At 44.0% G+C, this 14,982-nt stretch overlaps 1 protein-coding gene across 4 annotated transcripts in view; it reads right to left on the bottom strand.

The window, feature by feature from the left end:
* Nucleotides 1-14,982, bottom strand: part of agrn (agrin) — a 250,892-nt gene that overhangs the window by 25,133 nt on the left and 210,777 nt on the right. For all 4 annotated transcript variants that reach the window (XM_086214149.1, XM_086214151.1, XM_086214148.1 and 1 more), the window contains 6 exons: nt 13,417-13,542; nt 8,909-9,036; nt 4,901-5,015; nt 3,847-3,966; nt 3,293-3,661; nt 1,723-1,915 (listed from right to left, as the gene is read on the bottom strand). In XM_086214149.1, coding sequence (XP_086070275.1) covers nt 1,723-1,915; nt 3,293-3,661; nt 3,847-3,966; nt 4,901-5,015; nt 8,909-9,036; nt 13,417-13,542 — 1,051 coding nt within the window. The remainder of the gene's footprint in view (nt 1-1,722; nt 1,916-3,292; nt 3,662-3,846; nt 3,967-4,900; nt 5,016-8,908; nt 9,037-13,416; nt 13,543-14,982) is intronic.

Below are 14,982 nucleotides of genomic sequence, written 5' to 3' on the forward strand. Positions count from 1 at the left end.
ATGAGGTTTCATTGAAGAAAAAAAAAAAAAAAGAAGCCAAATCCTCACAGAAAAGAGCTGTCGTGCATGTGAACCCACACACATGGTAGTATTAGCGCAACCTGAGTGCAATTATCTGCCACCGATAATTAGTTCTTCTCCCCACGTCTTGGATTTGCAGAGCTGTGGGTGGTAATCTCACAGCTGTATTTCTGGAATTGAGGCGCAGCACCAATGCAAAAGCACAAGTGACTAATGATCTCCTTTAGTTTGCTATTGATTTCTCTCTGAATAGAGAAATCTAACCTGGCCAAGTGGAGAGGGACTGAAAGGGCTCCGAGGGGTCAAGGTGAAATGAAGGAGCCAAAATATGAAGCAAGTGGATGGTGTTGGAAATAATAAGTCCAGAGCACAGCAGAATCTCTAATTAGAGCCTCTGTGTGTCTCTCCTGAAGCCTCTGCATCAATCTGAAGGATTTTGTCTGTGTATACAGTAATTCCACTGAGGGGGGACCGATGCAGGTTTCTGGCATGAAAACAAACAGACTGTGTGTAGCCTATTGTTCGAATCTCAGCATGATCCAAGATGGCTGAGACATTTCTCGTGCCTCACAGTCACAAACTGGAACCTCTGTTCCAATGTGTTTATGTTGAACTTATTTCAATTGTTCCAATATAGAGTGAGAACTCCATGAAAGGCTCCCACAAACAGCTGCAGTAAAAAGATATTGGTCAACTGTCCCTGTCAAAGTTAATCCACTAAGTGTTCATGTTTCCCCAGAGCTTGGATGCTTTTATCAGGGTCTCATAACATCACTGAACATATCCTTCATTAAAACTGTCAAGTGGTGCAAGGAGGCGTGTTTTGGTATGTTTACAGAAGTTATACTAAATCTTAGTGGAGGCCCAATTAGTCGCCTGCAACATCAAGGAACTGCTGCCAAAAATCTATTTCCTGAATGTGTATTTTGTTGATTTAGATGTGGATGAGGTATTTGAACGTGATGGCCGACAGACAGGCAAGGATCCTATGGAGGATTTTGGATTGTGACAGAACTTGACATGACACTCTCATGTCACTCCTCTGATCCACATCGCTGTGCTTGAGACACTTGTTCTTGTGTAAAGAGGAAGAGACAGTCGAGACCACGGGCATCATGGGAAGCTATCCACTGAATAACAATGCCAGATTTCAATTATATGTTGGACACATGTTTATCTGTTCTTTTCGAGAAGTGTGTTTTAGTTGTAGCTGTGCTGTGTTTGCTGTGGCGTTCTCACTCACTATTAGAGAACCGGAGAACAGGGGCATGTTGAAGAATGTCACTTTGATAGCGATCTTTGCTGACACAGTATGTTACTCCAGTTCTGATGCACCAAACACAGCAGAATCCCATATTTCTGCGCGTATGTTTCCACCAAACACAACCACAAACAGCTTTGCTTCCACAGCTTTAACCTGCAAATCTGCCAACGAGCTTGTGTATCTTTTTATTTATTTTCTGGCAGTTTCCAACTTGTTTACTTGCTGTTATCATTTGCCTCATTATTCATTCATTCATTGCGCTCTATTTGTTTTATTCTTATCAACACCCTCTCTCAGCTGCTGCTGCTGCTGCTGCTGCTGCAATAGCCCCGTTTCCTCATGGGGGTCATTAAAATCTCAACAAATATAATCAAACAGAAGCAGCAGATTCAACAGCCAACAACGTTGCTGCCTCTTGTAACCCTGCCGGCGCTCACCTCAGCTCCACCTTGCCGTTGACCAAAGCCAGAGAGATGAAGTCCTTCTTGCCTTCTTGGCCGTTGTAGAGCAGGATGCCCGTCGCCTCCGAGGCTCTGAACTCCATGGCAATACGAACAGTGTGGTAGGCACTCATGGTGGGGAATGCCAAGTAGGACTGGCCACCGAATGATGGGATGAAGTACTTGATCACTGTGGAGGAAGACAAAAAGTCAGTTCTGAAGTTGCCATGTGATACACATCATCGTACTGTAACAGGCGTTTAACGTGAATAGTTAAATGAGTGCGGGGGTGTGTCTTGAGAGAAAAATGAGCCTTTACCAGTTTATTTAGGGAGTGATGCTTTTCTGAGACGCTTGATGGGTTGATCAAGAGGAGAAGGTCAGGAAAGAGGAGGAGCAGAACTCTTAACTCCCACACACAGACACACGCACACAAACATACACGCGCATGCAAAGGAAACCTTTGTTTTTCTGCCACTCGATAATTATGATTATTATCATCCATTTTCTCCCCCGGGTCCATCCGTCTTTCTGTCCGTCTCTCCGAGGAGAATGGCATCTGATGAGCTCCCTCTATCGTAATGATTTGATTGATCCAACGGAGGCTAGTGCGAGTGTGTGCGTGACTTCACTTAGCCACTCCAACTCAAACACACACAGCGATTCTCACCAGCTAATCCCCATCAAAGCAATTACTGTCAATTATCTTAAGATGCAGCTGCGTGAGGTTGCTACTCTTCCTCAAAAAAAAACAAAAAAAAACAAGACAAATAAAAAAAAACCCAAAATAGGGTAAGAGAGAAGAGGCGAGCCAGTTCTCCAGAAGTTCTCCCAGACTTATGATTTTCTCAGTGGTGCTGATTGGATTCACTGTTGCCTTTGGTGAACGGCTCAGCGGTGGCTCACTTCAGAGGTGTTGAACCTGTCTGAATCACTTGAGATGAGTTTGAGGCGCAACCACCGAGGAGCAATGTGTCTGATTCAATCACACCTCCACTCTTGGCTGCTATGTTTTTATAAAGCTGTGTCCTGAGCTCTGATTGCCGTTGCTCCATTGGGAGCTGCTTTAAATGACCCAATAAATTTACATCTGTGACCACATAAGATTTAATTTACACATTCCAGCACTAACTGAGAGTCATCACTCACACAGCTACTTAAGCTGTCACTTCATGAAGCCGCACTTAGACAAAACTACTGCGTAATAAAAGATAGTTCCCTTTTTTTCCCCATGAAATATTACTTTAATACTTGATTTTCTATGATGTTTCTTCTGCTTTATAGATAAATTATAGTACTTGAGGATGTGGTTAGCAGATATTATAGATCAGCTAATGGAAGTGGAGGACCTAAAATCCTCTTAGTCGCTGCAAAATCACTGTAAGCCCCCTGTAAACCATCAGCCTTCGGTGGTGTCTTTGAAACTTCTAATTGCGCCAGTGCCAAATTAAGTTCCAGCTCATTTTCTTAGATGAATGGGAAATAAGCTCAGACTTTCTCTGGCGTAATAACAAATCTGGGAGAGGGAACAGACCTGGATATGTTCATAAGAACAGAAAACACCCACCTTTCTCACACACGGAGCCTCCCCTCCCCGAGGGGCACTTGCAGCTGAAGTCAGAGCCGTCTTCCTCACACGTTCCCCCGTGGAGGCAGGGGTGGGAGTCACAGGGCCTCTGGAACTTTCCCCTGACGTGGCTGTAGGTGGTGGTCTGGGGCAGCTGGGTTGTGGTGAAGGCTGCTGCTGCGGTAGTGGGGCGCGGTGTGGCATCTGGCACTGAGGTGGTGGTGCGCCTGTTACTGTTGGGCCTGGGGGGGCGACGGGTGAAATAGTGAGTGGTGGCTGGAGGCCTGGTGGTGGTGGTGGGAGCAGCAGTGGTTGCCGACGCTGTGGTGGTGGTGGTAGTGGTGGTGAAGTAGGGGATGGAGGAGAGGCCTGTCAACAGACCCGGAGAGAATGAAGGTAATTAGACAAAGAGACTTCAAGATGTTGAGCCTGCAGTATTCACGTGTCCTATTCAGGACCTGAACATTTTTTGCTAAATCACCTCATGAATAACTTAAAACCCCTTTTCATTTTATTAATCCCCACACACTCCTGTTAAGTCCACACTGTATTACCATAGTTGGTGAAGCGAATATTCTCGTCCTCCGGCTTCTTCACGGCGATGCTGGTCTCCTTGGAGACCTGCAGCTGTTTCAACAGGGCTCCTTTGATGTCCTCCACCGTGAATCTTGTATCTACAATAAACAAGAGGTACAGCCACTCAGGACAAGGCCTCGCAGGAGCACTCCTCAGCAAACACAGGACCCGTGCTCCTTTGGAGGTACAGTGGATATATCAGAAAGCCCTGTGTATGACAGGTGGAGGGTCCCCTGGGACCACTTGTCCTCCACCTGCCGGGTTTGTGCGGCTTTTTTCCCAGATGAATCGCTCTCATAATGTTTGCTGCAGATGTTCGCTTTACTGGCCATGGAGGACGACCACTTAACGGCAACCGTTACCCCTTATGAAGGGTATGGAGGACGCTAAATGACGCTCATAAAATGAATGAAGGAGAGAAGCAGGGATGCTGCTGTCTTGTACAGAGCAAAAGGAGCTGGTCCAGGTTTTAAACATACCGTCTTGTATAGCACAGAGGACTTCATCATGAACCCTTTAAATGTCAATGTGAAAACTAGTGTCCCTTTAACAGATAAGGACGACGTTTTTAACTTATAAGTAGTTGATGTCACTATGTGACGGGACGATTTAATCAATGATAGAGGAAAAACAGGAGACTTTGCTGTGTTTTAAAGTCCACATCTAGCCTCAGATCACAAATTGTACCATTAACGATACAAGAAATACTAAAAGGTCCTGAAATGCACCACAAGCCAGAATCTCATTACGTGAACAAATGACTAACTCCATCAAAAAAAGGGCGACAATTTGGTGAAACATTCAGTGCTTGAAGATATTACATCAAAAAGATCTAAAAGATACAACAGCAATCCTAAATATATTATATTTGAAATAAATGGAATGTTAATTTTCATCTGAATTTGGAAAGGGAACAAAGTCTAACCTCAAAAGCACTTAGCAAACGCACACTAAGTTTTGAAAATCTCTTGATTAGTTTCTGCATCTCATTAGTATTCCTTTTTTCTCCCCCCTCAGCCCTTCTGTTCTCACCTGGTTTGAAGTGGGCCTCGACAAAAGCCAGGATGGAGTTGCTGGGCGCCAGATTACGGACACGAACACTCATGAAGTCTTTGTGCACATCGGACTTCCTGAACAACTCGTTGAGCTAAATAAAAGAGGGGGAGATAGAGAGCGTGAGGGGAGGAGAACGGACAGGCAGAAGAGATGATAAATGAGGCTGGTAATGAGCTCCACGCTATCAATTCCATAGGACTGCAGTGTATCTCCGAGGAAGAAAGACTGTCTCTCAAGTTGGGATGCAGAGAGGGAAACCTATTGGGTGAGGGTGCAAAAATTGACATTTCGTAGCAGCCATGGCATTAATTATAGGAACAAGTTTTCGGGTGGAGCTAAGATAAATGTCGTGCTGCCCCGACATGTACTCCTGATTGGTTTTCGTCTCTGAATTGTCACGCTATGCATGTAACATCCAGAAGGGCTTCATGAGGGCGTTCAATGGAAATGTTCTTTTTTTTTAAAGCCAACAGTGATACTACAAGACTGAAGCTGCCATTAGCAAGGAAAATCTAGGCCAATACTTTATCTTCAAATTGGACTACTTTCATGCTCTTTTCAGTACAGTGGATTCATGTCATTCACATACTCACACCTAAACACACAGACACACACACAGTCTTCGAAAGTCACAAGAAACAAGTGTTAATTCCTCGGCCCTGTCCTCATTTCAACTGCTGAGCATCCCAGGAGCCACATGGCCGGCTAACCCACTTTAGCGCATCATCCTCTCGGTGGGAAGAAATCTCCCCCCAATTTTGTGTTTCATTTAAGAGACATTTTTCTGAGCTGGAGCTGCAACAGCTCATTGAGTATTTGACCAAAACAGAGTAAAATGCCAAATATTTTGATAATCAATTTATCTTTTCAGCCTTTTTTTTTTTTTTTTTTTTTAATAAAAACGTCAAACATTTACAGATCATAAAATTGTTAATATGAGGATTTTGTCACTTCTTGTCATCTATAATAGAAAATATCCTTGTATTTTGGGCGGCATGGCTCGGAGGTAGAGTGGCCGGTTGGGGTAGGCTCCAGCCCCCCACCCCCAGCGACCCTTAATGGATAAGCAGTATACAAAATGGATGGAAGGATGGGTCCTTGTATTTGGGTCTTGAACTGACATTTTGAGCTTTGGGAAACAGTGACGCACACTGTATATTGTGACAGTAATCAGCAGATTAATCAATAGCTGTAACTATTACGCTGGAACTAGATGTTACTTATCTACGCTGATAGAGTACCTGTTCTTCCCTTATTTTTTCTTTTGTTTAGCTGGGAGATCATGTAATGGAAAAAAATGCTTCATGTCAAGAAGTGATTGAATTTCGGTGGAATTATGCAACAAAGTTATCCTTCACATTGCTGCTTTCTCATCTAATACTAAACTTTGAAACACCACTAGTCAGTTGATCTGCACGGCAAATGTCGACGTGATCAACGGTGCTCTGATGATTCGGTGCAGGATGGGGATTCTGTGTTGAAGATAATTTCCTTCATGCACTGAGTGCCTCTAATTTGCGGGCTGAGGTGTGACAGTGAAGTCAAAATCCTCTCCGGCTGAGTTAAGGGTGGAAAAAATGATGGACACATTGATCTAAAAAATGCATATCCTGTCTTTTCTCTCCAATGTGGAGATACAACACAGGTAGCTGCATTCTCAAGTGTCATACAGTAGCTTGATTTTGTGTGTGTGTACTGTAGATCTGTGTATGTGCTTCGTGCATGTTTGTCTTCATGTCTGTGTGTGTATGTGTTTTGAGATGAAGTGAGGGTGGTTACTGTCAAGTGGCTTCAGAGGCACTGAGAGCTTTAAACAAGCGTGCACACGCACGCACGCACGCACGCGCGCGCGCACACACACACACACAAATCGCTGTGAGGTTTATGTCCCCGTGGGGGCTACTGACACCGTTTCAACAGCTGGTACACGCATGCATGTCCCCGTTTCTTCAGAGGAGCGGGGCCTTGGCTCCACAACACACACATTTGTTCAAAGGTCTGAGCTCAACACAGATATGCTACAGCGTAGTGGAGGGTAAACCGCCCGGGCAGAGCTGTCATTGCTACACAGACCCAGTGTCGTTCTGGGCCGGCCAAACTTGGGGGATTTAAACTGATGTGTGTTTGATAGGAGCTACATCAATCATTAAAAAGCTACCAAATATGTGAAAGTCCTTTACTAATGTGTCTATTTTTGTGGAAAACCTTCATCGTCTTCCTTTGATTGTAATGTAGTTTAACTATAACTACGGCAACACCAAGAGCCACTCAGATATTCTAGTGATTCTCCGAAAAGCACTTCACTCATTGTAATCCTTCCTCAGGATCACCTGCTTTAACAGTTCGCCAATATCCCCCCTTTATTAAAAGTCAAATATGAGCCAGGAAACACTGTCTTCCTGTGATATGATGTATGTTCCTCTCTGACCGCAGCCAGCAAATATGCTCTTTATCATTGTTATTTTTCCATCAGATGTCTGAGTGGAGAAATCACTCCAGTCCGGTGTGGCAGAATATTACTCAGCAGCTTCAAGAGTGTCAAGTCTGTAAAAGCGGCAATGAAACCTGTCTGAGCCTGCCTGAAGGAGCTGGAGGATTTTGATTAGTCTGGCTTGCTGAAGAGTTTTAGTGCCTCGTGATACTTTAAATGTTGTTTCAGGAGTTTTTGCACGAGAAGATTCTGGAGAGAACTCACATGGTAATCAGAGTGGCCATGTTGCCTTGCATTAAAGCTGCATTTATCTATTTTTAGACACTTGAGGGGAGCGGGACAAGCTGCGTGACGGATGATCATACTAGAAGGAGCAGGTTTTATTTGTTTTCTGGTCACTTAATAATCTAAATCTTCATTTTACACAAAAATTCTGAAATAGAGCTGTAGGTTTTATTTGTTTTCTAGTCACTTAATAATCTAAATCTTCATTTTACACAGAAATCCTGAAATAGAGCTGTAGAAAAGGTCCACTATTATTACACCCTGTTTGTTTTCACAGCAGATTTTTACACAATATTCTGTGTTAAACAACAGAGCAGCAGTGTATAAAGTCAGCAGCATCTGTGTTCTGAGCGAGCTATTCCCCTGTGTTTACTGTGGAAGGATCTGTCCCACCATTCATGTGGTTAGACAACTTTCACTACAGCAACTTTTAGTCCATTTAAATTAATTCCTGGTGTGGTTCTTTTGGAAGGATTGAAAGCAGTAATCATACTCTGGCGTGGGCAATCTCACCTAATCGGTCTCAGTCCGTTTCCAAGAGAAAACTAGCGGGCCACCAACCCTGATCTGTAAAGCAAACTCAGTAATGGGGTGCGCGCCGCATTTTTCTGGCTGGAAACAAAATGACTCACAACGTAACAAACGGAGAAGTGAAATCCCATGTTAGTTAGACATCTGGACCAAAGCACTTCCAGGTTGACCAATTAGAAAGCCCTCTGCTCCGTCATACACAACTGAGAACCTGTTGTGTTTTTATTTGTTGTGCTTGAATTTGTGCACCTGACCAACTCAACCAAGCGCATCAATTGCCATGTGAGCTGCAACAGTGCTTACGGTATGGGTCATTATTCCCCCCAGAACCCATGTAAAAGGTCTAAGAGCCTAATATTCACTCTCCTTTCTGTTGTGTTTGTGGCTCAACACCTGAAAAAGTATCCGCTCTCTAGTTTACAAGATTTTCGGTGCAGGCCACCCTGGGTTTATCTCTTTTTTTCCCCACTGATAACGTCAACCAACAGTGGCTGGAAATTGAAAATCGAGTAGATAAGAGCCAAGCTGGCTGAGTGGGAAACAAAAAAAGTACAATGCAGAGGTTAAAAATAATTTGGAGTGGTTTGTGACTGCGAGGGACTCTTGATATACACGCACACTTCATCTTCAACATGGAACAATGTAAGATGTGACATAGTCTGGCTTTGACAGTTAAATTTAAGATCTAAATTTTAAGTTCTATAAACTACTGTTACTCCAGCTGCTATTGCACTTACGGCGCTCTCAATGCTGCGAGCCGTCTCTCCAAATAGCTCCGACTTGGGGTCTTCCATCTCGGGGGTGTAGAAAATCTCCTGTCCCTCCACCTGATCCAAGTGGAGGTAACCGCTGAATCTCATGGTAGCTGGAGGGAGATGAAGGTGAGGAAAGAGGATGTGATAGTGAAACAAAACAGCTCTTTCTCTAGATCTCTGTTCCCGCTGCCTTCACGCACACAGTGATCGTTTTGGGGTCGTGCCAGTTCTGGGTTAGTGATGGATCGTGTGTTTGTGTGTTTGTCTGAGGGGAGGGGGAGGTTAGTGAGTTTGTTGCTGATTGCGTGGGGTCTGGCTGGAACAGGGTGGCAGTTGTGATGGTGGAAGAAGTGGATTGTGAGATATGAGAGAAGGAAGGAACACAAGAAGGAAGGAGGAAGAGAAGGTGGAGAAATGGGCCTTTTTTAATTTTTACCAGACGGAGAATTGTCCCAAAAGCTGGCCGAAGCATGGAGGGCTGAGTAAAAAGACAACAAGTTAGACAGACAAATAGATGCTACAAAAACAACACACACACACACACACACACACACACACACACACACACACACACACACACACACACACACACACACACTTTGGATCAAACAGCCTGCAGGCACCCTCAAAAAGTGCATTCCTCAGCAAAGGAAGATTCTCCCTGTGCAACTTTGGAGGTTACGTTGCCCAACATCAATCAGCTCAATATACGGTTTCTTCTTCTCCAGAAAGAAAAGGGGTTTGAAAGTGAAGTCAGCTTCTGTGCGCACGTGAGCGTGTGAACTCAGGGGTATGTCAGGCGCTGATGTCGGGATTCCACGCCGCTCGTAATCAACAGAACAAATTGCCCAAATCAATCATGGCTGCCCCTGCCTGAGCTACAGCAGGGAGAATGGGAACGGCACTTGTATGATTATCGTGAAAGATAGCTGTAATTGTCTCCTTAATGCTGCCAGACCAGTGACTGACACCGCCTGCTTAAAATTGCATGAAAGAGACAGCACACCCTGCAGACACACACACACTCATACACACTCCTCATCTTTACAGTACTTTCACAGGCAGCACACATCAATTCAGATGTGACGGCGGTCATAAAACAGACGTGAATGGGTGATGTTTGGCTAATAATAAGAGAGGGGGAAGACCGAAAAAGAGAAGAATTCAGACTTTTCATCTGCAGAGGAGATAAACAGAAGGGGGGGGGTTTTCCAGCTGACAAGGAGAGCAAGAAAAAAAGAGAGGGACTCTGTGAACTGTAAAATGTAATGGATGCGTCAGATGTCCACTGGCATATGGAGCAGTTTACAGTAGCTGGAGCTCAGCGGCCCATTAACGCTGAGCATTTGCTCGCCATTATCTTTGATGTGGTGTGAGTGGTGTTACCTTGTTTAGTTGTAACAGTGAACAAGACATTAAGCTAATAATAAAGGAAGATATCTCCATGGTTGAATGCAACAATATCACAAATACGTCTGTGTATAATTTGGCTCCTTTAACACTTCCCTAACCAGTCTGATGTCCACTGTTTTTGGATCATCCATGGTGTGTATATCCCCCCACTTTGATGCTTCAATAAAATATGAAGATTACAGCAGTGAACAATAACTCCTGTTTGCTCCGAAGCAGGCAAAATAAATTGCGCGCCACAATGAGACGGGCTGATGGATATTGTAGCGTGGGGGATGTGTCATTTCACGTCTAATAGCTGGAGGATCTGCTGATCCCTTCCCAGGAGGAAAAGGATCTGGCAGATTGATTAGCCCCTCATGCTGTCTGCTTTTATTGGTAACACTTGAGCTGAATGAAGTATTGATCGTCTCTGCTGTCATTGCTTACTGAAATAGATATTTACAGGTTTTAGAGAATTGATTACAATTGTTTTCATGTTTATATCTGATAGGTGCACTTGTGCGGTACAGCTTTTGGAGCCAGATGTCATTGACCTTGACAGATGTGGTGCTCTGCTGTCACTTAGATGTTGTCAAAGCAATCCTGAGGCTAAAGGTGGGCTCATATCATGGTTTTGTGTGTGTGTGTGTGTGTGTGAGACAGTGAATTCCCCTGGTTTATTAAAAAGCTTTGGGACCCTCACATGCCAGCTATGTAACTCAGCCCTCTCCAGTCACAACCTGGGGCTCCCTGGGGAGTCATAGAGAATCCCTGCTTTCACAACCAGCCAGCCTAACACTACTGGGACAAATAGAGAACAGCGCTGAGATAGAGGGAGAGATATAGACAAGTACAGAGAAGAGAGGAGCCCTTTATCTTTATGAACCTAGTCTGGCAGAAAGCACTGATCGCTACAACAGCACTTGTTGGCTTTTGGACGTCTCTCAACCCTCTCCCTGCTCAACTCCTCTGAGAACTGAACTGATGCAACACTGGATTGAGAGTGACTGGGCTGGGAGAGGGGAAAAAAGAGTGAAATATAGTTCAAGAGGGAGATATTGAGCAGCGACACTGACTGATAAAAGAGAAGTGTGTGTGTGTGTGTGTGTAGGGGGGCTGCTGTGATTAAAAGTACAAGAGAAAAGGTGAAGAAGTAACAGGATTTAGACAGCGACAGTTAATAATACGGGCCTAAAAATATGATGCTGAGGCTTGTATAAAGCCAAACTTCATTCAAAAACAGACAAAATGAAACTGGCTGTGGATCAGGGCATGACAAATATCAGGGTAGGATGATGGTCAGGTGTTCATGAACAAGGGCTGCTGCGGTCTAAAGAGAGGTTTAACACATTTCCTACCAGCATTGTATCGTTACCACTTGTACAGCAAACATCAAAACCGTCTGGCCGTCATGTTTTCACCCAAGCCAGGAGAGTACAAGTGCAAAAGTGACAACGTTTTATTACGAACACGCAACTGTTACAAGAGGCCTGGCGGTGTAGTTGGAAGGCAACCAGCGCAGTGCATTCTGGTGGTCGTAGGTTTCCATTATCACAGCCTTGTTTCTGTTGTCTCTGGGCATGTAGCACGAGTTCAAAATCTGCCCGTGTCCTGCATTCAGCCCAGTTATGAAAGTAGCATTGTAACATCAGTGAGTGACATTCATTCTCACTGGGGTTAAAAAATATACCCCCCTGCTCATCCGGCTGCTTCCTGTAGATAGCATAATATTACCACTCCAGAAAGAGGTATTATGTGGTGTTTTCAAAGCATCAAAAATTAGTATTATGGATTGAACACAAAAGATTAACGAAGGTAAAAAGAGCAGAGGAGTTAGAAAAGAAACAGAGGAGAATCCAGGGTTTATGGGATTTTAATGAACACCATTTCCCACAAACCTACGACGAAAGATTTTGTTTTGTTTTGGAGGGAAAGCGTTATTATGCTAACTGATAATATACCCATATAATAGTGAATGGTTGGATGGCATGAAGATGGGATAAACAAGTTACACTAATTTGTACTTGGACTTAGAGAATGGTTAACATTTTGGGAAATGTGCTTATTTGTTGTGATCAGGAGATGCTTAGTTTAGCTTAGTAATTACGACTGGAAGCAGGTGGGAAACAACTGAACTCCCCCCCAAAAATGCAAATTACTGTTGTAAAATATCTGGATATCATTCAAGAATGTTCTAAACTGGTACATTTACCAAAGCCTTGACAACTATACCAGACACTGAACAACCATTCATTCTTCTTCATTTTTCAGCTTTTTGAAATATGAACATACGAACAACAATTTTCTAAAATGAAAAGACCATCTTACCAAAATGGGTTTTAAGTTAGTTTTCTTGGTTTCAACTCTTTGACCTTGAAGTGTGATGGCAGTGTTATACTCAGGGGGTTTCAACTCCCACATTTATATCAAATAGGTCTTTTTTGTTGGATATTAAATCTCCCCTGAATGAGCTCAACATTACCCAGTGGAAGGATCGTGTTACTGTACTGCAGTCCTGCACAATTAATCAAAATTAATCAAAATGTGGTGTGCGGCAATTTTCAAACTATAGAAAGGAGCTGTATTTGTTAAAGGTTAACTGTGAGTCAGAATAGTGTTTAAATGAAATACTGTGTCTTGCAGAGAGGCCCTGCCTACACATCATCTTCTGCGGACTTTTAGAAAATATCTTGATTCACAAAAATTAAACCAAAATAATGTTAAAGAGTTTTTAAAAGAAAACGAAACGATGTAAAATTGACCTTCCCTCCAATCTCACAGATCATAACGCTTACAGCAGTTACAAATAATGGCCATCAGATATTTCCTCAAAACCGTGCAGCTCTTCACCTGCCCCCAGAAGTACTGTTACCATAGAAATGAATGTGTTCACAGCTGGAAATCTATGAGGGTGCAATTTACTGGAGTTGTTCTGGATTTCTGACAAAATTTACCAGCGAACCTTTGATACAAAATAGTTTAAGAACCCCTGATGTAGTACCAGCAGATTGGAAGGAACCCGTCAGAGGGCAAGGAAGAGGTTGACATTTGTGTAATTTCAAGGCAGGAAGGTGTTTTTGAGAAGATGTTTGACTTACAGGGACAGTTGGCGCCCTCTGGAGTGCTGGATGCTGTTTTGCCGTCAGGGCAGCAGCCGAACTCGGTGTTGTCACAGGATGACCTGTGCTCAGCTGCGGGCAAGGCGGTGCTGGCCACCGTGGGACCTGCAGGTGATACACAATGAGTCATAATAATTCACGAGGAAAAATGTAGAATATCCAGGTGGCTTAACCGTCTGACCCAGAAAACGAAGACGAGTCGTGTTTCTAGGGTCAGAACCTGCCGCTTGCTTTGTGTCTCTTGCAGATGGTTGTGTTTCCAGTCTGCTAATCAGATGCTAACAGAAGCAGTCTGCAGTCTGGAGTGAATCTGTGGTGTTTTCACAGGAATTCACTCCTACCTGCATCTAATTTGATCAAGCAGAGAGCAAATAACAATCACACAGACTTGTAAATGACTATGTGATAAGTGGCCATTGGCTTAACTTCAACACTTCCCAAGGGTGTTAAACATATATAGTCATGTTTGTGTTACGCTTAGTGTATATTTAGCTATCTTGGGACATAAAAATAATAAAAGTGGCGGGTGTTTCTGTCTCTGAAGGATCAGAGAGTGCAGCAGCAATCCTCTCTAATGATGGTGTTGGGGATGGAGCGTCTTGGTCGAAGCGGTGCAGTTTACGGCCGCACCGAGATCAGAAATAATCGTGGAGGCAAACAGCAAACGGCTAAACAAATCGTAAAGACGTCAGAAGCGAGGGACATCCTGTTCAAGGACTCGCGGTCAAAGGAAGCGAGAGGAGGGAGGAGGCAGGGGTTTATAGGGCATCTGTTGGCGTGTGGTCTGCTGATTTACAGATGCTGGGCTGAAGAGGGGAGTGCTGGTGGGGGAGAGAGGGCAATGCAGTATAGCAAGGGGACTCTGCACGACTCCAGTGGGAGCAATGAGAGCTGTCAAATAAATACACACACACACTCTCTCTCTCACACACACACACACACACACACACGCAGATTTCAACAGTAAGTACAAAAAAAGCGTGTGCGCACACCTCTGACCTGCTCAATTTATGATCAATTAATATGCACACCGAGATTCAGACAAAGCACAGTTATTTGACTAAAAAACACAAGACACAAAACACACACGCTTCAGCGTCATGTTCTGTAGAACACACGTGTATACGTCAAATACAGAAGAATAGCAACACTGGAAAACAGATTCTATTAACCATGTTGAAATCTGCACTTTACAATCTTTTCATCTGCTTGTACTTCCACCGAGCCCTCCCCCCCAACACACACACACACACACACACACACACACACACACACACACACACACACACACACACACACACACAAACACAATGTAAAAAGCATCCAGACATGCTTGGATACCCATTAATTCACACACATACAGCCACAAGACAGCGGCTCTCCTTGGCAGACAGGCTACAAGCTCCCTGCGTCACCAAGCACTCTGGTCAGCCTCTGACAAGAGAATAAATCTAAGACTCTTGGAGAAGAAGCAGGGGAGGAAAAGGAGGAGGAAGAGCTGAGGAAGAGCACACTGCAACCACACTGTTCCATCAATCCTATCCC

This window comes from Aulostomus chinensis, chromosome 9, assembly GCF_037954235.1.
Source record: "Aulostomus chinensis isolate RoL2024-O1b breed Wild chromosome 9, RoL_Achi_v1.0, whole genome shotgun sequence".
NCBI classification, from domain to species: Eukaryota; Metazoa; Chordata; class Actinopteri; order Syngnathiformes; family Aulostomidae; genus Aulostomus; species Aulostomus chinensis.